Source organism: Mytilus trossulus, chromosome 10, assembly GCF_036588685.1.
Source record: "Mytilus trossulus isolate FHL-02 chromosome 10, PNRI_Mtr1.1.1.hap1, whole genome shotgun sequence".
NCBI classification, from domain to species: domain Eukaryota; kingdom Metazoa; phylum Mollusca; class Bivalvia; order Mytilida; family Mytilidae; genus Mytilus; species Mytilus trossulus.
Window position 1 is genome coordinate 14,377,961 of NC_086382.1, and position 22,295 is coordinate 14,400,255.

Consider the following 22,295-nt stretch of genomic DNA (forward strand, 5'->3'; position numbering starts at 1 on the left):
ATTTTTTCTATGACGTCATCAAAACGTCATAAAAAATGCATAACAAATGAAGGAACCTCTGTTAAATAATGGAAAAAAACGTTTTTCAAAATATTAAATAGTTTAGAAGAAAATCAGTTTAGTGGTTACAATAAATGAAATATGTAACGCGGGACAGCCTAAAAATAGCCGTTTTTAGAAACTGAAGCTTGTCGCATGCAGCATAAAACATAGTTTCAACAAATATTTTTCTTTTTTATTTAAAAAAAAAACATTTTTGTTCAAAATGCGTACAATAGCAATGAATATGATATCACAAAATAAAATATTTTGGACTTGCATTATGTCAACTACACCGATTTTCCAATGAGGTACGAACATCGCGCGTAACGTCTGTATAATATTATTCTTTATGAAAACAAAGTAACTAATGATTTTTAAAAGGAAATGTAGTATTGACTTTTACAATGTAGGGTGATCATTCGAAATAAAATTCCCGATTAATTGTGAATAATAGCTAGAACGGATTGCTCAATTACATTGCTATTTGAATTATGTAATACAAACCAATTATAACATTTAAAAAACTATGGAAATGTGTTTGTAAAGTTCATTGCCGGGAGACATCCCAACATATGTTGTAGGAAGCAAGAATCCAGCGAGCATAGTACTTTTACAACACTGTGTTCGTGTTCAAATTGGCATTTTTTTCTGGACGGTTGGTGTACATAAAATGTTCCTACGACGACTAATATATCTATATTCTCTTTATTTACTCCGGGAATTTACTGAAGGGTACTAGATTTGTGTTAATCATTAATCTGTTCCCTAAATTTATTTATGAAGGCAGATAATGTCTACTTAAATGAAAATACTATTGATTAATTAGAAGTTATAGAACAGAATAAAATTGAGAATGGAAACGGGGATTGTGTCAAATATATAACAACCCGATCAACGGGCATAAAACAACAGAAGGCCATTAAATTATGGGTCTTCAACACAGCGAAAAAATCCTGAACCGGAGTCGGGCTTCAGCTGACCCTAACACAATATGTACCAGTTCAGTGAAACATGAACTCAGATTTTCAAATAACTATATAAGACAGAGGCCAGAGGCTCCTAACTTTGGACAGGCGCAAAAATGCGGTGGGGTTAAACATTTTTGTGAGATCTCAACCATCCCCCTTTACCTCTAGAAAATGTAGGATCATGTTCATCATCTTCAGTTTGTTTTTGTTTCGAGAATGAGATTACACATTTTCTTATCCGAGACTGCATATACAGTGTATTCTAATCGAATCTTGGCAATAATTTCATAACATAACCAAATCATCTAAAGTAATATCTGCATAAACGGTAATTATACATTTAGAATGTGATATAATTTGGGTGAGATGTACAGACTAGAGAAATAGGTGAAAAGGGTGTAGAACAAATGGCAAAAAAATGTGAAGAATAATAGTAAAACATATAGAAAAGAGAAAAATGGGGCAAAAAAAGATTAAAAAAAGGAGATCATCTTTTTTATAATTAAACAGTACACATCCAGACCCTCGTATATTCCACTATACTAGAACACACCCGCGAAATCGCGGGCATATACAGCTTGTAAACTGTTGTAGGACGATTTTTTGTGAAAGATATTATGTATTGAGAATAACATAAAAGGTATCTCCCTTTTTCCAAAGTCCGATATTTGTTTCCTTTCTGTTAAATTCAGTTATATTCGTTGGCCTACGACCACAATTATTCTTCTCCTTTGCTACAATGCTTCTTTTGGTAAAAGTTAAATCAAATTAAAAATTTGCACCGTTTTAAAAACGAAATAAATGTAAATGCTTATATATTATAGACCATTATTAGTCTAAACAATATGCTTCTATGACAATCCATCAGTGCTTTTTTAGAGCATATTAACATGCCAATGGTAGGATTTGAATCATGTATAAATGACTTATACCGGCTAGGGCTTATTTGAGGGGTTGTCGATCGGAGGGGTCGTAATCCCGAAATCCCGGGCTTAAAACCATGAAATCCCGAGGTGCAGGATTTAAAGAAATTCATATCCCGAAATCGAAAATTATATTCCCGGATCCCGTAAGGATCAATCCCCAAATCCCGAGCTTAAAAACACCCGATCCCGAACCCCGAAAAAAGGTCCTCTCTCCCTGTAATCTTTACCTTACTTTCAATTTTTGCCAAATCACTTTTTTCCCTTTTAACAATAAATTATATATAGAAATTTCCTGACAGAATACAGAGAGTCTCTATATATTAAAGTAGTATAATCGTAGTTGACATGACTGTAGATAAACACGAAAAATATTTGTCCTCTCTAAGGGATATAATAGTTGTGATTTTTGCGATCTAAACACCATGATATAGAGAACGCTCTACGATTGGTTGTACTTGTGTCACATGTTTTACTTATTTTGATATAAATGCAACTGGTATGACCCCTTGAATAGTAAACATTTACAAAAAAAAACAGTAGACAGAAAACAGAGATTCTCTATCTATTAAAGAAGTATAATCGTAGTTTACATGTAGATAAACGCGAAAAATCACTGTCCCCTCTAAGGAGGTATAAAACCGGCTAGTTGTGGTTCTTGCGATCTAAACACCATGATATGGAGAACGTTCTGATTGGCTTATCTATTTTTCTTTTTTGTTATCTATCATACGATTGGTTGTACTTGTGCATGATTCAAACAGGAAGTCTTATCTATGACTAAAAGTCAGTCTGATGACGGAATCATTTCCGGCCTCCTTTTTTGTCGTTTTTCTCCCAAAATAACTCAATCTGAATAATCATAAGAATGGATGACAAATGCGACTGTGTATGTTACCTATAGGACACAGAGGCATGATGATTGATTTATTGTGGAAGGAAGAGAAGCGACACCAAAAATGAGGTCTTCTCGTTTAATAGGGTGTGTTGTGTATAAAATATCAAACCATAGGTACCTATGGGTAACCATAGGAAGCCTCAGGCGTATATCCAAACACACCCTATGTATAGATGATTTGACTTGTAATGCACAGTCGCAATAATATTATTCCTATTCATTTATAATCAATGATTATCCCTGTATACCCGTACATAGTGGGTATTGTATTCCATTGTACACAGCTAGACTACAAAAAACGCTAAGGGATTGCTAATTAGACGTTTATACAGGAAAACGAAGTGACAAATCTAATCATATTAAACATCAAGCAGTATATAAATTTGTGTATGATGTATTGATTTGACTAGTTTGTTAAGGTACAAATCAGCTGTAAATCAACAGTTAAAATCTGGTAGAGTACATATACAATCTAAGTCTCCTTCCTCGTGCAATAGTACAAAAAATATTGTTTTACCCTTTACTCAAATATTCGCTAATCGAACTAAAAAAACTTTTATGATAAAAATATTCCTTTTTTGTTTGATAAAAAAGAATGGCCAAGGTAGATGCAAGCATTGAAATATTGTATAACACTTCCATGATACAAGTAACTTGTCTTAAGAAATGATAAATCGTACTTTGAAAAAAAAAATCTATGATTCAAACAAAACAATCTTTGAAGCTGAAATTATCAAGAAGTTTGATGTATTGATTGTTAATATATTTGTACCGTTTGGAGTGCGCGGTTTTTTAACAATATTTGTAATTCCTATGGGGTCCAACTGTGCTCCCCTATAGTTTTATTCATATAAAAATGACTTCAAACAGGAGCTTTTAAGGAAGAATGAAAAGACGCTGTCATAAAATTTAACTTCATATTTCGTTATATATAGATGATGTCCTCCCACAAAATAATTCAAAGTTTTGTGACTACATGCATCTATCCTATCGAACTTGAAAAAAGGATACAACTTACACATATAACACTGACACATATCTGGACTTGCATCTAAAAAACAATGAGGGTCGTTTGAGAACAAAACTTCACGACAACAAATATGAGTTTATGTATTCTATTATGAACTATCAATTTCTATGTACCCATATTCCTGCAGCCCTTACATATGGTGTAGACATCTCCCAGTTGATACAAAATTCAAGAGCTTATATTTCCTATCATGATTTCCTTGGTAGATGATTGCTGCTATCAATGAATTAGAGTTCGAAGTGCTGAAGTTGAAATCAACCCTCTGCTCAAAAATTTTATGGACGCAAAAACGCGTTGATTGGCAGTTTCACAGAGAAGAGACTCAATACCAAATAGAAAAAAAGTAAAATTACCAAAAGAACAACTGCACCTCAAATCGGAGTATTTCACGTCTAAAGCACCTTTCCTAACATCCGAATCAGAGCATTTAACGTCCACAGCACCTTTCCTAACATCCGAATCAGGTAGGAACTGTATATTAAGACACATTCAGCCTTTCATACTTTAATATACTGTACGTTAATAGGACTCGGTCAGGAATTCTCAGAGATGCCACATCAGAAAATTGTTCCTTTAACATAATCACAAAAGAAATTATCCCTTTGATACATGGAAAAGATATTTTGAATCTAATATTAGAATCGCATTGTACTTTTCCTTCAAAAGATATGTCTGTAGTTATAAATAGAATTTTTTTTTCCCTACATTGAAATAGCATTAAGTTATACAATAAATTCTAAATACCAAGTCCGGCATGGGTAATAAATCTTCTGTAACGTTGTTTTTTTTTGTATCAAGTGTTTTATTTTTATACTTGATCATAACAATAACCGTTTAAAAAGGTCATTTTAAGACAATGCGCTTGATTTAAACGTCCTGATATTATTATAAGACTATGTATAGTAAACATTTAACGTTAATAGATACTACTGTTGTTAAGTTGAATAGGTCAAACTGTAACATGTACCAGTAAGAGCCATCATAAAATTCGTTAATAATTATTATCGCTCATTCATATTAATTGTGGAAGTTTACTTGACTGATTTTTAAGATATCTTCACATAATTATTATTTGAGAATCGTGATGGCAAGAAGGTATGTACTCGACTTACTTTTAATGAAAGGTTGTTTAATATACTTTGAAATTTGAATGTGCCATACGATAGATGTGATTGAGTAGTTTGTTGTGGTTAAAAAAACGCCGCGCCAGGACACATTGGCTACGGAAACTATAGAGACACAAGATACAAGAGGAACATTCGACGTATAAGTAGAAAATAAACTGACAACGAAATGGCTAAAACGAAAAACACCAACAGAAGAACAATAGTACACAAAGCACAATATAGAAAACTAAAGACTGAGCCACACGAACCCCACCAATTGGTACAAGAAAATAAAATATGTCAATTATTTATACAAATGATATGGTAGAATAATCTTATGGGTTATGGAGGGTAATGTGTGACAACCAGAGAAAGTTTCTGATGACATATAAAATCCAGCTAAAATTCAAATTGAATGTACAGTGAATATTTCTAAACTGTATCGATTCACAAAAATGTTTTTGATATAATATAGGACTTTGTATTCATTTTTCTAGAATGAACTTTCATGATGTATGTCAAAGAAAGAAATATTTTAAGATGTATTCACTTTTTTATGCTGTATGGTGTTGTAGGGAGGTTAGCTATATTTTCTGTCCATCTTACAATTTTGTTTGATTTCATCATGAAAAAGAATAATTTCATCCGTTTTACTAATGTTCTGCCTTTTAAAATTATCATGGTTGTCCATGTGTCTTGATATCTTCGCTAGCCCATGTTTACGATCAACTTACCTCCTCTCCACCTTGGCAGATTAAGGTAGATTTTTGGTATTTGATATGTTTACAGTGGCGAATAATTCAAGGACAATAACAAATTGTACACTCAATCTAGAAATAGGGACTTATTTTGCAGTTAACTTGTCAGTCTGTATGTCTAATAAAAAATTCCGTCACATTTTTTTCCGACTAATTATAATCAGAATGGTTTCAGATATGATTGCTTTGTAAGAGTTTGTGTTAACCGATACTTTGAATCTTTCAATATGTTGAATTAACTGAATCTTTCAATATGTTGAATTAACTGAATCTTTCAATATGTTGACTTAACTGAATCTTTCAATATGTTGAATTAACTGAATCTTTCAATATGTTGAATTAACTGAATGACTTCACACCTGGATGTACTGAAGCTTGATGACTTGTTACCTGTCGACAATAATTGGGTTTTTCAAACACCTGCTTCCTATTCTATATACTTTAATTATGTTTTGCATTAATTTTTCATCGATTATCATATACACATTGTAGATAATTCTGAGTGATTCTCGACCGGGTTGAATTTAAACGTCTATCAAGATGAAACAGTGTGTTTGATAAGGCCATATATATTTTTGTTTTGCATCAGATCACTACTGATATATCGAAGAGTTCTCGAAAGGGTACTCTCTAGCTTCCCTAGAGCGTAACACAACCCTTCGCGCAGTATTTTATTCAACGTCCTCATTTTCGGCAGACGGGGGTTTGATATTCATGCAACCCGCACAGCTACATAAATTAATAAAGAGCGGTATAAATTGAATTTATTGTGTGCTCGAAAACGTATACAGTTACTGCTTAACTGGCTGAGTCTTTATGTTGCCATATTAATGTAATATAACTGTGAACTTCCAAGACAAAAAAAGTAGGTTTATAATGATAAATAGGGTAAAATCGTTTAACGAAAATAAAAACTCCAGGTGAATTAAAAAAAAAGTCCATAAGAATATTTCAACTTAATCGAAAAAAGAAACGAGTGAAACGAATGAAACAACTGGCATATTCCTAACTTGATACAATAATTATTAGTTTAGAATACTTGAAAACGTATTTACTTTTTGTTCTAGATAAAACAAAAACTCTTCAATTATTGATAATGAACATTTAAAGTTAGGAAGCAATATTTAACTTTAACATAAACACAAACACTGGAATCACACGCGTACGACTAGGTCGACATCACTGTTGTTCGACTGATTGTGTACAGGCTGCTTTATAGTCAAAGGTGGTCATTGCAAAAGTTCATTTTAAGTCCTGAGTGAGTGACACTCTTAGTGCGCCATCTAGGACAGTTTTGTCAATTCAGTTTAGAATAATTTTGGATTTGCAAATCGGAGTGATGGAGATGAGGAGCTGGTTACGCTGGAATGGGGCAGTATGCTTTTCAACGGGTCACCTACATGCTCTGTAAATGGTTATTAACTGCAAAAGTTCATTGTAATCACCAAAACGCGTGACATTCTTAGATTTTCTAGGACAGTTTTATTTCAATCCCGTTAAGAATATTTGTGGAATTCACGATATTCTAAACGTTTGACCTATGATGAAATAATCTGAATAAATGAACATTTTGTATGCAAACAAATTCTTGTTTTTATAATCAAGATTTGCATTAACAAATGTGTTTGATTTAAAAACTTAGTTTACATAAGTGTCATCATTTGTGACAGAAATGTCTCTATTATTTACAATTCGTTGCAGTTTGATATCCTATTGTTTGCAGAGAATAAATTCATGACATGATTGTATCTAAAATATGTATTTATGAAAATTAACGACCTGGTGCCATGTCCTTACAAATTGCAATAATCAGATTTTTATCATTTTTTTGTATACATTTTTTATTATTATCATTCATTTTAGTGAATCATTTCATTACATTATCCCTTTAAATGTCACTTGTACTTTTCTTGCTAGGTGGGATAATGTCGTTCAAACCTTTTCAGTTGACATTGTTAAAAATTAAATCACAAAAATACTAAATTCCAAGGAAAATTGAAAACAAAAAGTCCCTAATCCAATGGCAAAATAAAAAGCTCAGATCAAACACATCAACGGAATGGATAACAACTTTCATATTCCTTACTTGGTACAGACATTTTTTAATGTTGAAAATGGTGGATTAAACCTGGTTTTATATCTAGCTAACCCTCTCACTTGTATGGGATTCGCATCGAATTTCATTATATTGACAACTATGTGCGAACGAAATAAAACAAAAATAGGTAAAAATTTCAAAAGTAGAAATACAGAAGTCACCTTTTTGTTTAAATATTAATCCCTATAAATCAAACAAATGTGTAACAAAGAAACTCAAAAAGTATATAGACAAAGCATATTAGTAAAAATGAAAGTTAAGAATACAAATATTTACAATAGCTCAATCACCCAATGACGGGATGTAAAAGTACAGAGTCACGTCATATGTGTCAGAGAAATACAAAAAGGCATACAGACAAAGCAGGTGAAGTAAGTTAATGTCGCTAAGGCGATTGTGTTCATCCTGTTTACAACAAGATACTATGTTCTGCTTAGTTCATATTACTGTTGTGTCGTCATTCTCCTCTTATATTTATTGCGTTTCCCTCGGTGTTGGTTTGTGACCTGGATTTGTTTTTTTCTATCGATTTATGAGTTTTGAACATCGGTATACTCCAGTTGCCTTTATAGGTCTTTTAGTATTTTTACCTTATTTTTGAGAAAACCCTAATAAAATAAGGAAATCAAATTAGATTCAATGTTATCTGGGTGTTCATCTTATACAGTAGATTATCAATAATCAAAACGACTACTGACTTATCCATTCAATGTAATAAAAATATAGAATAAAAATATCGAGCTGTAAGGTCAATTCAGAAAGAGAAGTCTGCAACTTCTGACGAAATCAATCATTAACAATAACCAAATGAACTAGTGAAAAACAACTGTCATATTCCTTACTTAGCACAAGCAAGAAAATGGTAGGTAAACTAAACCTCGCAATTGTATGGTTATATTATATATCTTCAGCAAGTTTAATTATAAACATTGCATTTAGTAAACAATACATCTCAGTATTATACCAAAAAAGTAGTTACTTGACATACAATCTTCGAACAATTATTTCAACTAAGCTTAAGGCTTCTTCTGAACATTTGAAGGTCCCTACTATGTATTGGCTACCTAAGCTACACCAAAAAACATTTAAATATCGTTTCATGTCGGCCTCTAGTAAGTGTAGAACTAATCTGTCAGTGCTCTTAACTAGTTCATTAACTACTATTAAAGAGCATATCATAAAGTATTGTAATAAAATATATGAACATAGTGGTATAAACCATTTTTTGAGTGTAAATTTTTTTTTGGATGTTTTAGATAAATTACGGGCTTTTGATGGTCCTTTTGATTCTGTTAATAGTTTAGATTTTTCTACTCTTTACACTTCACTTCCACACTATCTCATTAAACAAAAGTTTTCCTATTTAATTTAATTGTCGTTTGGTAAAGCTGAATATATTTGCTGCAACTCATTTAAAGCATTTTTTCTCTAATGAGAAAGATAAATATGCTAAATATACTTACTGGAGGTGTGATAAGATGATTGAAGCTGTTGATTTTCTCCTTGATAATATTTACGTATGTTTCGGCAACAAAGTTTATCGACAGGTTGTAGGTATCCCCATGGGCACTAATTGTGGCCCTTTAAAAGCAGACTTGTTTTTGTACTGTTACGAGTCACAGTTTATGACTAAACTCAGTAAAGACCCGTCGAAATTGCATTTAATTGATGAATTCAACAACACTTACCGTTATCTTGATGATATTTTTTCGTTAAATAATTAAGAATTTTCTCAATATACTGCTGAAATTCACCCCAAGGAACTTCAAAATCAAATTTATTCCGTAATAACTTCCTTTCCTGGATTTTAGATATTTCGGTTTTAAACGGGAAACTACACACTAAAATTTACGACAAAAGATACTATTTTTCGTTCCCTATTGTTTATTTTCCATTTTTAGATGGTGATGTTCCTTTGGTCCCATCTTACGGTGTTTATATTTCACAACTAGTTCGTTACGCCCGTGTCTGTTGTGACGTTTTTTATTTTAACGAACGCAACATATCTATTACTGGTAAATTATTAAACCAGGGATATCGTTACCATAAATTACTTAAAACCTTTACTAAATTTTTCCATAGATATAAAGATTTTGATTTAAAATTTGGTTGTAGCTGTAGAAAACATATTTCAAACGGGATAGCACATCCTCATTTTTACGGAAATGTTGTTAACCGTGCCCGGAAATTTAGAAATGATCCATGTAAACTTGTCGCTCCTTTGAATAAATTTATTGTAAAAGGTTTTAGTCTTAGATGCATGATTTTTTGCATGAACCCCCTGAGGGGTTCATGCTTATATATTGGTGAGTTTTGGAAGTGTCTATGGGCCACTCGATATCTCTCGGCCGGAAGTCAGAATAAAATTCTCGGAACGTCTCGAAAGTTTTCGGTCATTTATACAGGTCTTAACAGGTTGTTATCTACGTCTTTGATATGGTCCCTTGATGACCCATGACGACGCAATTATATTTGTTTTAAAACGACCATTGTACACTGTTTGTATCTTGGTCAATTATAACGTGGTACTGTATGTTGTCTCGATAACATGTGCATTAATTATGTTTGAAGATTTAACCACGGGATACTGAGTGTGTATTTCATCATAGACTTACGGGAGAAAAGAATCTGGTTAACATATTGATATTTGATTGAAAAACAGAAAGATGATCTTCTAATCAAAAGTATTCAATTCAATCGGAATCAAAGAAATATATGCAAAATATATACTGTATTTATGTTTCTGAAGAAACTAACAATCATGATTAAAATCAGAATATTTTCAGAGTTGCAATTAAGAAATAAGTATTTTATATTACAAGATACTCTGCTTTGGTATTTTTAAGTATTCATTTGTAAAGGACACATAAAAATTAAATCTATATAAATTCTGCAACCTACAAAAAAATGTTTATAAACAATTAATCATTATATTTCGACGTTAATTATTTCATACCATTTTAGTATTTAGGTTTTATGAGTAATTATTATTTATTTTTTTGTATTATAATATATCTATAAAACGGAAAATAAGATAAAAGTAAATATTTAAATTTTAAACAGTCGTGAATAAAAATACTTGTGTGTTTTCAATTCATAAAGCATAGTTTTAAATCCTTGCAACTCACAACTTTACAACAATCACAACAAAATTTAATTACAACCATAATGTTGATTATTTTTTACCGTTTTAGTATAAAATAGTATTAAATTCACTCGTGATAGCTTATTTTCGTTTTTGTTATCTAAATTCAGGACACGGCAGAAAGAGCTTCATATGTGACTTTCAAAACGGTCATCATTTCTAACAGTATTCTGACCTCGAGTTGTTTCTCTATTGTTTCTTTTTTGAGTCACTGTCCTATTATTAACTTTGACCTTTTCGAAAAGCTAATTTAAAGGATTGTCTACCCAATGAATAGATTCCTTAACTTTGTAATGTATTTAGCCTTTTAACTTTTTTCATTCGAGCGTCACTATGCTTTTTTTGTATCTACTGAACTCGTGTCTGGCGTACATCATTTTAATTCTGGTATCTTTTTATATATACATACTTTTTTATATAATTTGGTTAAAACTTATTTTGAAAGTGTGTACAGGTATTCATAAACTTCTGAATTAAGAAGGCAAAACTAAGTTTCCCAGTAGAATGTTTAAATTGATTTAAGTAAAATCAGGAAATCCTTAAAATTTGAGATTTTTTATGAGACCAAAATAAGTCTTTCATAAGAGGTCCCAATCAATTGCATGCCACAGGTTTCATCGCATACAGCATCTTCCATGAGTAAAGACAGCTTCAAATACGAGTTGAGAATATAAAGGCATTCATGTAGGAAACAAAATATAAAGATATGATAGATAAAATAAATGCATCCAGAATTCCACATTACAAATGTACAAAGCAAACTGAGTAGGTTTGTGCAATTTGCGTAAGTCATCCGGTTAGTAGTAATTATGATTTGCCAAAGGGTTATCATCGGAAAAATTATGTACATTCCCAAGTAATAAATGAAATAGTCGAGCTTTAAAATAACTATTCAAATAGAAGCTGTAAATATATACTTTCAACTGGCTTCTTATATTCACAGTCAATTATTTCAATTCAAACGCAAACACAAATTCAGCAACAATCTTTTGATGACCCGGCAGTCAGCAGTCTTAGGTTCATGTATTGCTTTTCTTTTTTTAAAGAAAGCAACTTGTTTTTATTAGTTGTTAGTGTCTTTGAACTAGCTGTCAGATAACTGCGAGTACTCTCAGATCTGTTCATTGTGTCTTTTTGTGTCGGGATGTATAAGTACCCGGCCACGTCCACCTTTATGTTTTGTATATCTGATGAGTTAAGCCTTTTTCAACTGATTTTTATAGTTCGTTCTTATGTTGTACTGTTATACCACTGTCCTAGGTTAGGGGAGGGTTGGGATCCCGCTAACATGTTTAACCCCGCCACATTATTTTTGTATGTGCCTGTCCCAAGTCAGGAGCTTGTATTTTAGTGGTTGTCGTTTGTTTATGTGTTACATATTTGTTTTCGTTCATTTTTTTTAAATAAATAAGGCCGTTCGTTTTCTCGTTTGAATTGTTTACCATTGTCTTATCGATGCCTTTTATAGCTGACTATGCGGTATTGGCTTTGCTCATTGTTGAAGGCCGTACGGTTACCTATAGTTGTTAATATTTGTGTCATTTTGGTCTTTTGTGGATAGTTGTCTCATTGGCAATAATACCACATCTTCTTTTTTGTATTATGATACTTTCATAAATCATGAGTATTAAAGTAAAAACAAAGTTATGAAAAACAAAAGTTTCACTAGTACAAATGTCGAGTATTTTGCACGCTTCATTTGATAAAAAGGATATTGTTGGCCTCTTACCCAATTTTGTCTGATTGATTCAACAATAGAATTTTAAGGAGTTTTTTACACACGCAAATTGAAAACATCTATAGGACATCGTACGTAATGAAAATATACCAATGTCCTTTTTTTAATAAATATATTAATATTAGTTTATCAATTCCTAATTAAACACGACTTTATCCTTCACACGAACTCAGCAACCTAATACAAAGCACGTAATATGTATAAACGATCTATTATTATTGTCTTACAATTATATGTTACTCAAATGGCAAAAATATGCAAGCAATATTAAGATCGTCAACAACATGATTTTTAATTTAAAAAGCAAACACGTGTCATAAAGAAATTCTATAGGACTTAACATTAGCGCTTATTATTCATTTATAGATTAATATCTTTGTTTGAGAAAATGAACAGAAATACATTTTACAAATATGGGTCTCTATAAATGATTTTATGGTCATGAACCAGACATGTTTTATCTCTGACATTCAAAACTATACAGTTTATAAAGATTTGTCATAAAGTTATATCACTAACGGACTAAGTAGTACAACTTCCTTTCCGGAATGTCTATTACTTCTACATACGACGTTACTTTAAAAGAATGTTAACACGCATACAATTTGAGTGTTGCGTGATTATAGATTTTTGTACTATAATCCATTCAATTTGAAAGTTGTTTTTTTTAATTCGAAGAATTCTGTTTATAAAACAAAATATAAATTTCAATGCATCCTCAACTTTTTAAGAAAGTCTTATATCGACTTTGACGCAGATATCTGTGTTTCGTGGATATTGTCCTACCTTCTTTAATTTGTTTTTAGTATGTGTTTTAGTTTTATAAACTGCTCTTATAATATGTTTAGAACATATGTGTATTTCTACTTGCATTGTCTTAAACAACAACAGGACCAAACAAACGTTGGTCAACTGAGAGAGTCTTCTCTTTTATATAATAATGAGGCACAACAAAACCAAATAGTCACAGAAACTGAGTATTGAAAGGAAGAAAACTTTTGTTTGAGTTTGCAAGAAAGAGTAGTCCTTAAATTTGAGTAAAAAGTCAAGATGAAAATAATAAATAAAGGTTGCGCGTATAGCAGATATGATTTAGTTTCCAAATTAAGAAACAGTTAACACAAACTCTGTCTTTATAGTGTCGGTTCTAATGTGTCTACCTTCATCATGGCTAACTCCACGTTATAATCCTGGTACTTTTGATAACTATAAAGAACCTTTCTTTAAAGTTAATTGTTAATGTATTCTCACCCTGTTTTAAATGTTTTCAACTGGACGTTAGGCAAACGAAATTAAACCAATCTTACAAAGGTTCCTTGATTTGAAGATGACATATTTGCCCTAACTTGAGACATGTGACCATCAGTTAGATTTTTAATCCCTCTTGGTTGTAATTGGTTGGGTGGGTCATGTAGGTCAATCTTAAGCTTTATGGGGAGTCTATTTTGTCTCTTTTGATATTGACCACGTGGTGCCTGTCATCTGATTATTATGTTACTCACTTGGTATCTTATTGATTTTTTCAGCGCCTAAAAGTCTCATAAACCATTTAAAGTCAGTTTAAAATTAAAAGCGTATCTACAAAAAACAAATATCTTAGAAAAGGACATCATAACACTGCCCTTTTGAAAAAAATTTGTGCTTTGAGTATGTCATTTTTTTTCAACAATGTTTGTTCCTATTGATACCTGCTAAATTGTTTTTACATTTGACAGGTGAGCTCGGGTTGATTTTATGGTTTTGGCACAATGACAATGTCTAGCATATTATCATTCCAATATGGAGAGGTCATCTGTATAAGTATAATTCTTGTAATTTTATGACAGTTTAAAAAATTTCCATTGTGCAAACTATTAAAATATATATATATATATCAATAGATAAAGGAAGATGTGGTATGATTGTCAATGAGACAACTCTCCATCCCAATAACAATTTATAAAAGTAAACCATTATAGGTCAATATACAGCCTTCAACACGGAGTCTTGCCTCACACCGAACAACAAGCTATAAAGGACCCCAATGTTTGTATAAATAATAGCTATAATAAATATTGTCTATACAAAAGAAACCCAAATCGACATTTAAAAATTAGAAATAAATTTCATTTTTTCCAATACATCGATAACAGGTAGCATACCAACTTTAAGATATTTTTTACTGTAAATCGTTTAGTTAACGTTAAATTACAAAAGCTGTCTGGCTTGACTTTAATCCCGTAAAAGATCAAATGTATGTATGTATGAACAAAAATATCTAACAATATAAATATAAGATGAAGACAAAATTTAGTATGGAAGAAGAATAAGTTAGTATATTAATATAAACACTGATTTTTATTTAATCTGGCTTATTTGGTGCAATGTTTATCGTGTTTACACCATTTAGTCTGAAATGAGTATTGATAATCGCAAGAGACAATTCTATAAAAATCAAGGCTGAGAAGATTTTCTATGTTATATATTCATTGAAATCATGACATTTCACAACATACCAATGTGCTTTCCTAGCACTTGATAGACTTCGGTAAAATCCATTGAAAAAAAATGATGACGTCAAAGGCTGCTTTATATATACTAACTTTATTTTACTCCATATTGCATTTTGTCTTTATATCTTATATGTATGGTGCAATATAATTTGGCTCATACATACATGCATACATACCAATTTTTTGTCGGGATTAAAATCAAGCCAGACGGCTTTTGAAATTTAACGTTAATTGTGGCAAGTGTAAGATTTTTTTTTTAAGGTATCTGACAAATTGTCGTTGGAAATATCGAAGTCAATCAAGTTCTGTCTTTTAAAACTTCATCTCTTAACTCGTTCATGCTGAACACGCAGCGAATTGAACTATTTCTTATTTCATTTTTGTTATAGTCCTTTTATACTGGGATAAGAATAAGTTTATTTCCAGTAGCTTGAAATTCCAATAACTATTCCAGCTAGCACAGATGATAAAACAATAGTTTGTTAAATTATTTAGGCAAGGTTTCGTCTGATTTATTGAATGGTGATTTATAAATAAACTAACCATTAGATCAGTCAGATACTACCTAAAGCACTTTTTTCATGTTAAGGTAATTTCAATAGTTATAATGTACATACTCATTTTTAATTATTAAGTTTGATCAAACAATTGTGTACTGAATTGCATAGTTCACCTTTTCATCTGAAATCTGAATTATTAATCGTGATTTATGATGTATAACTTGACCATTTAATCAGTCAGCCCACATATTTTGTATTCATTGACAAAATAATGGATGTGAAAAAATAATCTGCTCTCTCTCTCTCTCTCTCTCTCTCTCTCTCTCTCACACACAAAGATTGACTTTAAAACATAATAGAAAATGGTAAAAGTTGTCTACACCCTAACAATTAACAAGAGGACATGATATATGAATAAAGCTAGTCAATCAATTTTCTCTGTTACTTTATCTTTTATTACATCAAATTTACCAAAAAAGTATTGCTATTCATTACAATTCCTCGCATATGAGAATTCAAATTACAATACACCTTATTAAATATTAATTTGTATGATTTGTGGTAAGTTTTTTTCTCTTTCTACTGACTAGAATTTAGGAATTCGATAACACATGACAGCATTTAACATTTAAATGTCACACTGCTATTCAATTTTATCAATGTATTTATCTTCTATATTGCTGCCATATCTGATTGTTGAACACATATATCATATAACACAATCAGATAGCTCTACAATCATAGTTTAAAGGTTTGAATGACAGTTGAGATTCCTCAACACTATTATAAACATTTGAATATCAGTTCAGATTTCTAAACAGTGTTATAAACATTTCAATAATGTCACTATTGTATGATAGGTGAATAATTGGTAACTTTTCAAAGTAGTAGTGTGACGGGGTATCGTAAAAACCTACAAATCAAAGTTGGTTCAAAATGCAACATTTTGATTGCGATGTGTTTAAGATTCAGACCGTTTTAGCTATTGGAATATTAATTCTATTTAATTTTAATTTTATATTTCAAGTCTCAATTTTAAGTCATATATATTTATTGCTTTACTTCTAAGAAACAAAGAACATGACACCCAAAGCAATATCATTTATTAAGGTCAACATATTTATGTCGACATTAGTATTACAGTTCCTGCAAAGGTTTTCTATATAAAGCACTATAACACATTTAATGATTTGACTATCCCTAAATAGAAGAATTTTGATCGAATCGAAATTATTTCTCCCAAATTATATTATTTAAAAGCCATAATTATCAAATTATTTTAAATTATCATTTTGGAGATCTTGCTAAAATGATTCGATAGCAACACAAAGCGATAAATTAATCCAGCTGTACTTATAAAGGTCAAATTGAAATAAAGATTTGTAAATAAATAAACTTTACCAATTCTAGGGACGTGTCGTTGTTTACTTTCTGATTCTTTTATCCATCCATGTGCTTTGTCTTTTTCCAAGTCACTATTAATTCTGCCTTTTAAACTTAAAAGTTTTATTCTTGGGTTCAATTGCTTTGAAACTTTTCTTAAAAGTTTTAATCGCCATGATAAAGTTCGTTTGTTTCCATTTTTACATGCTTTGCCTTTACGAGCATAAATATCTTTCGTCAATATAGTCACAGAATAAGCCACAAATACAAGATGAAACAGACGCATTCCAAACTCTCTTACACGTTCACCAATTCCATAACTATTTACTTATATGAGAATTATAAGCACAGAACGGACTCCCACATATAAAAAGCCATTCTCCAATTAAAAGCCTATTCTATGTGTTGACTCTGAGACTACTAACGTTGTCATCAATATTTGTTTTATATTCAACACCTTCGTTGGTGACAAATATTGTAATTGACGCGTCGTGGAAGCATCTTCTATGCTAACTTGCTTTATTGTTCAAATTATACATGATTTAGAAAAAAGGATATATTCATGAAACAATATTAGTATTTAAACTGTAAATCAATGCGATGTCATGTTCAATGAAACGACGTAATTATATTGTAAGATCCTTTTCTAAGAATGTGTCCCGTATTTTTATTATCATCACGGAAGTACCTTATTGAGGGATATACTTTAAACTGATATTGGACACAAATAATTTCTTCGTTAAGGATTTTGTATACAGTTATTGTAAAATATTGACTTTGTCCGATATTGTGATTTTTAACTCATCATTTAAATAAATGTTTGTAGCGAACATTATACGACCACGATTTAAGGTAAAGATAAAGACCATGTCCATTTAAATGTAATGATTTCCCCATTATCTTCAAGTATTGGAGTCTCGCACTATTTCCATTTAAATGTAAAGAGTTTTCCCCATAATCTTGAAGTATTGGAGTGCAGCAAAATTCTTATAACATTCAAATGATTTCAAAAACATGATACCTTAATAATTATGTTAAGATATAGATTTAAGATGTATACATGCAAACAATTAAAAATAAAACATAGATAAACAATCAACTAACAGGAATAGTCTAATGATTAAATAAGGAACACTAAATCTTTAAATTGCAAAATAGTTTTTTACTATAACATCAATATCAACAAATGAAATCAACATGATTCGAATGCGTTGTTCTGTCGTGAAACTCAACATTAGATTCACAAAACACACTTTACCTTTGACTCTAAGTGGTATTACCTTTGACTCTAAGTGGTATTACCATTGACTATCAGTGGTATTTCGCATTCAAGATGAAATAAATTTGCTCGATAGGTTTTTAATCTTGCGTTTGACCTTAAGTCGATAAGTTTTGTGCGTCGGTGTTTCGCTGTCTGGAGAAAGAATATCTGTCGAGTCTTATTATTCATATATAAAGGTTATACTAATCTAAAATACATATAAATATAATACCAGTTCTTTGTCAAATATACAAGCAAACACTAATAACTTATCAACACGAACTCCAATTATAAGCTGACAATTGTCAAGAAAAGCTCAAGAGAGAAGTTGAAGATAAAAGGGACAATTTAAACTTATAATAGAGAAACTGACAATATGTTGACAAAAAACAAAAAAGACTAAACAGAAGTATTCACAACACTGCTCAGAAAACTAGAAAAAAAGAGGCGAAACATAGCAAAGGGAGAATAAAACTAATACGGCGAAGACAGACGAACAAAACCATTGCAAAAACAAAACACTACAAAAGACACTAAATAAAACACTAAAAACTATTCAGCGCGAGCCCCACCGATGGTGATCTCCGATATTCAGATCCAGGTTGAAGTAGATTTTGTACCACTAGTTGCACCATAATCTTAATGTCACATTTTAATGGGTTGTTTTCGGCAATATCAATATAAATGAATATAGACAATCGAGATCATCTATTTTTTCTAGTCTATCCCATGTCAAACTTTCAATGATATGATAATATTTTCCAAATACATGCAGTAATTTTTCCTTTTCAAATTAACAACAATTCTTATCTTACCTCCTATACATTTCTAGGAATGTGATTGGTTAAAAGCGCCCTCGTGGAGACCGTACATATTTGATATTAGGTTAGTAGGGAGGCGGGGCTTATCTCATACACGGATAGTAGTGGAGTTACGTTCCTTTATATTCCATATAAGGTAGTAGGGAAGCGGGGCTTATTTCATACATGGTTAGTAGTGTTGTTTTGTCCCTATATAAAAACAAAACGGTACTGAGAAAAAAATCGTAAAGGTTTCAACAGACGAAGAAATTGATGATTAAGATTGAAATAAATTCATATAACACATTTAACCCTCACAAGTTGTTATTGTTGGTATCTGTTTTTGTAGGATCAATGGAAGTAGCCTCTTAATACTAACAGTATTGAGGACTTGCTCATGTTGATAGGTCTAAATTTCACACGTTAAGATAGTCGGTAAGATGAATTCGTTACATAGTGTGCTAGTGACCAAATACGATATATATGGGGTCAGTAAATTCCATATGAGAATTCGTGCTTCGCTCTCACATTATACATGCCCCTTAATAATACATGCCAACATGCCAATTTCTATTTTGAATCAACAATTTGCCGCATATACTGTATTTATGTTTTTCCACTTTTCCGTGGAAAGACCTTTTGGTTCAGATTAATTTTTTTCTTCCGCCTAATTTTTTCTCCTTTCGCTGTATTGAAGTTTCGCAAGATCTCGCTTAGATATTTGGAATATGATATCGTAGAGTTTGTACACTTAAGAATCTACTTTTGCGTAACCGAATTCTTTTCTATGTAAGAGTTATCTACCCGAACACTGTTTTTCTTGTTATTTCTATAACTTCGCAACCGTTTAAGAAATTGACAAATTTATTTTTTTCAATTTGCTCGTTATATCCTCAGGATCTTTTGTTTAATTTTAACTGAAGCCGTATAAAGATTCCATATGAGAGTTATTGCTCTTTTTGTATTTGATATAAGTGAGATGTATTTGTTACTGGAAAACCATAAGTGATAGAGGCATAGGGTAATTTAATTTGAGATATTTAGTCCAAAATAATGAAAACGAGGTTAAGGTCATGTTTAAAATTTAGAATTTGGCTTGTCATCACTTATGTTCAGAAATCGTATTAAATATTGACAAAATATGTTTACAGAATTGTTAGTTGCGACAAGCCGTAACACTTTTAAAATTTTAGTTGAAATTGTACGTAGACATTTAATGGGAGTTTTCTCCCCTATTATATTTAGAGTTACACCAATGGTGATGTAACTCATTTGTTATATCTAATTTAGACCTAGGGTATTTTGATTTGAGGTCCATGGTTTATGACCTTGAATTTCAGCTCTAAGTCATTTGAAAATATAACGTTCTAGATTTTGACTGTGCGTTTACCTCACATGTATACATAATAAAGCCATTGGTCTTTTTGCAATAGGTTGCAAGTCATTTAATCCTGAAAAAGCCAACTGGAAATGACCTTTTGTAAACTGGAAGTAGATACTTTTGTATCGACTTAATGTAAAAGTATATAAAACTATATAGTTTGGGAATCAGTGGCAAGTAAACTATCAAACAATACCGGAAGTGATTTTTTAAAACGGAAGTAAAAAATTATCTCCCTTAGGGTGCAATCAACAGTTTTTTTCTCTATGACGTCATATTTTGAGGGACCATGCATAAGTGACCCTTTGTGATGGAATGAGTGATAAAGATATTCGTATAAAACTAGATATCGCTAGAATGAGAATTTTCTCTTGTTTATCATGAAATAAGAATAAAGTGTACTTTTAATACATTAAAAAAAATCCATCCAAAGAATATGGGGAAAAAAGGCCTAATTTGAACATAAAAAAACCTGAAATCAATAATCAATGTTTACTGAATATCAAATTTTATTGATTTTGTATATCTTTTTTTCAATAAACCATATAGGGATAGGGAAGACAATGATCTTGATAAAAGAACTTGTTGATAAATTTTCCGTATCAACTTCACAAATAATACAAGATGGTCTTGAAGTATAGATTTTGCGTAATGACTTTGGTTATCATCTTAATAACGTGTTATAGTATTCTTTTATTTGTCTTTATTAAAATTACTTTTACTGTTAAGTCAGGTTTGTTTAGATATTTATTTGAAGTGATTCTGTGCTTATGTAAAACATCATACTTTGAACAACAAAATTATTTCCTTTATTATATTACTTTTACTTATGGATCTTGACATATTTTGAATGACAATACTATTTTATTCACATGATTCCATAATAATACTTTTTCTGTTAAGTCTGTTTTTTATGATATACATTTGACGTGAAACTGAACTTATGTATCCCATCATACTTTGAACCACACAATTATTTTATTTATTATTATTAATTTTACTGTTAAGTCTTTTTTTTGTTATATCTACTCCACGTGACTCTGCATTTACGTATGCCGTCATACTTTGAACGACAAAATTATTTTATGTCTACCTGTGCGAATTTCAAACGCGCAATTTTACACCAGTACTGAAAACCTTCCATCCTTTACGGGTAGACTTTACATAGATATCTATCTATATATCTTCCCGTCAAGGAGTGGACTCATATTTGAGTGTATATACTCCAGCCTGAGTGCACTTTGTATGTCCTGAGTGCACTCAAGAGGTCCTGATCGGTGTTTAGACGAACCGGTTATTTTCAGACGGGGATAACTCCCAGTTTTTATACGGAACTGTCTATAGTACCCTTATTTATATCTTTTTGCATAGAAACCATATATGTTGGGAATCAGCGTCCAATAATCTGTCATTTAACTTTGGAATTGACTTTTAAAACCAAATTTTAATATTTCATATCAAAATAGATCCTTACTGGTGGAAAGACCTTCGATTGTTCTCTCAGCCATTGGGTTTTATTGTTAATTGTATATGTTTTTAGCTTGTGTCCATGTACAAATGAACATTGTCTATTTTGAAAACGTTCGTCCTTTTACAATTTCTAATTAAAATAAACGAAAACTCGTTAAAAAAAAGATGCAAAATAGAAAAAAAGATACAAGAAGATGTTGTTTATGATTTGTCTGCATATAAGAAAGCACCTTGTATGTTTAATTTTCAGCTGTAACAAGTTTAATCTAACCTGCTTAGTAGAGTTTTCGGCCAAATTCTTT

The 22,295-nt window shown here is 31.2% G+C and overlaps 1 protein-coding gene across 1 annotated transcript in view; it reads right to left on the bottom strand.

Annotated features, from left to right (window-relative positions):
- The window catches only part of LOC134686043 (uncharacterized), a 32,598-nt gene extending 14,911 nt beyond the window's left edge, over nucleotides 1-17,687 (bottom strand). Inside the window, exon 1 of the mRNA XM_063545740.1 lies at nucleotides 17,100-17,687. Coding sequence (XP_063401810.1) covers nucleotides 17,100-17,367 — 268 coding nt within the window. The 5' untranslated portion in view covers nucleotides 17,368-17,687. The remainder of the gene's footprint in view (nucleotides 1-17,099) is intronic.
- Between the last annotated feature and the right edge of the window lie 4,608 nt (nucleotides 17,688-22,295).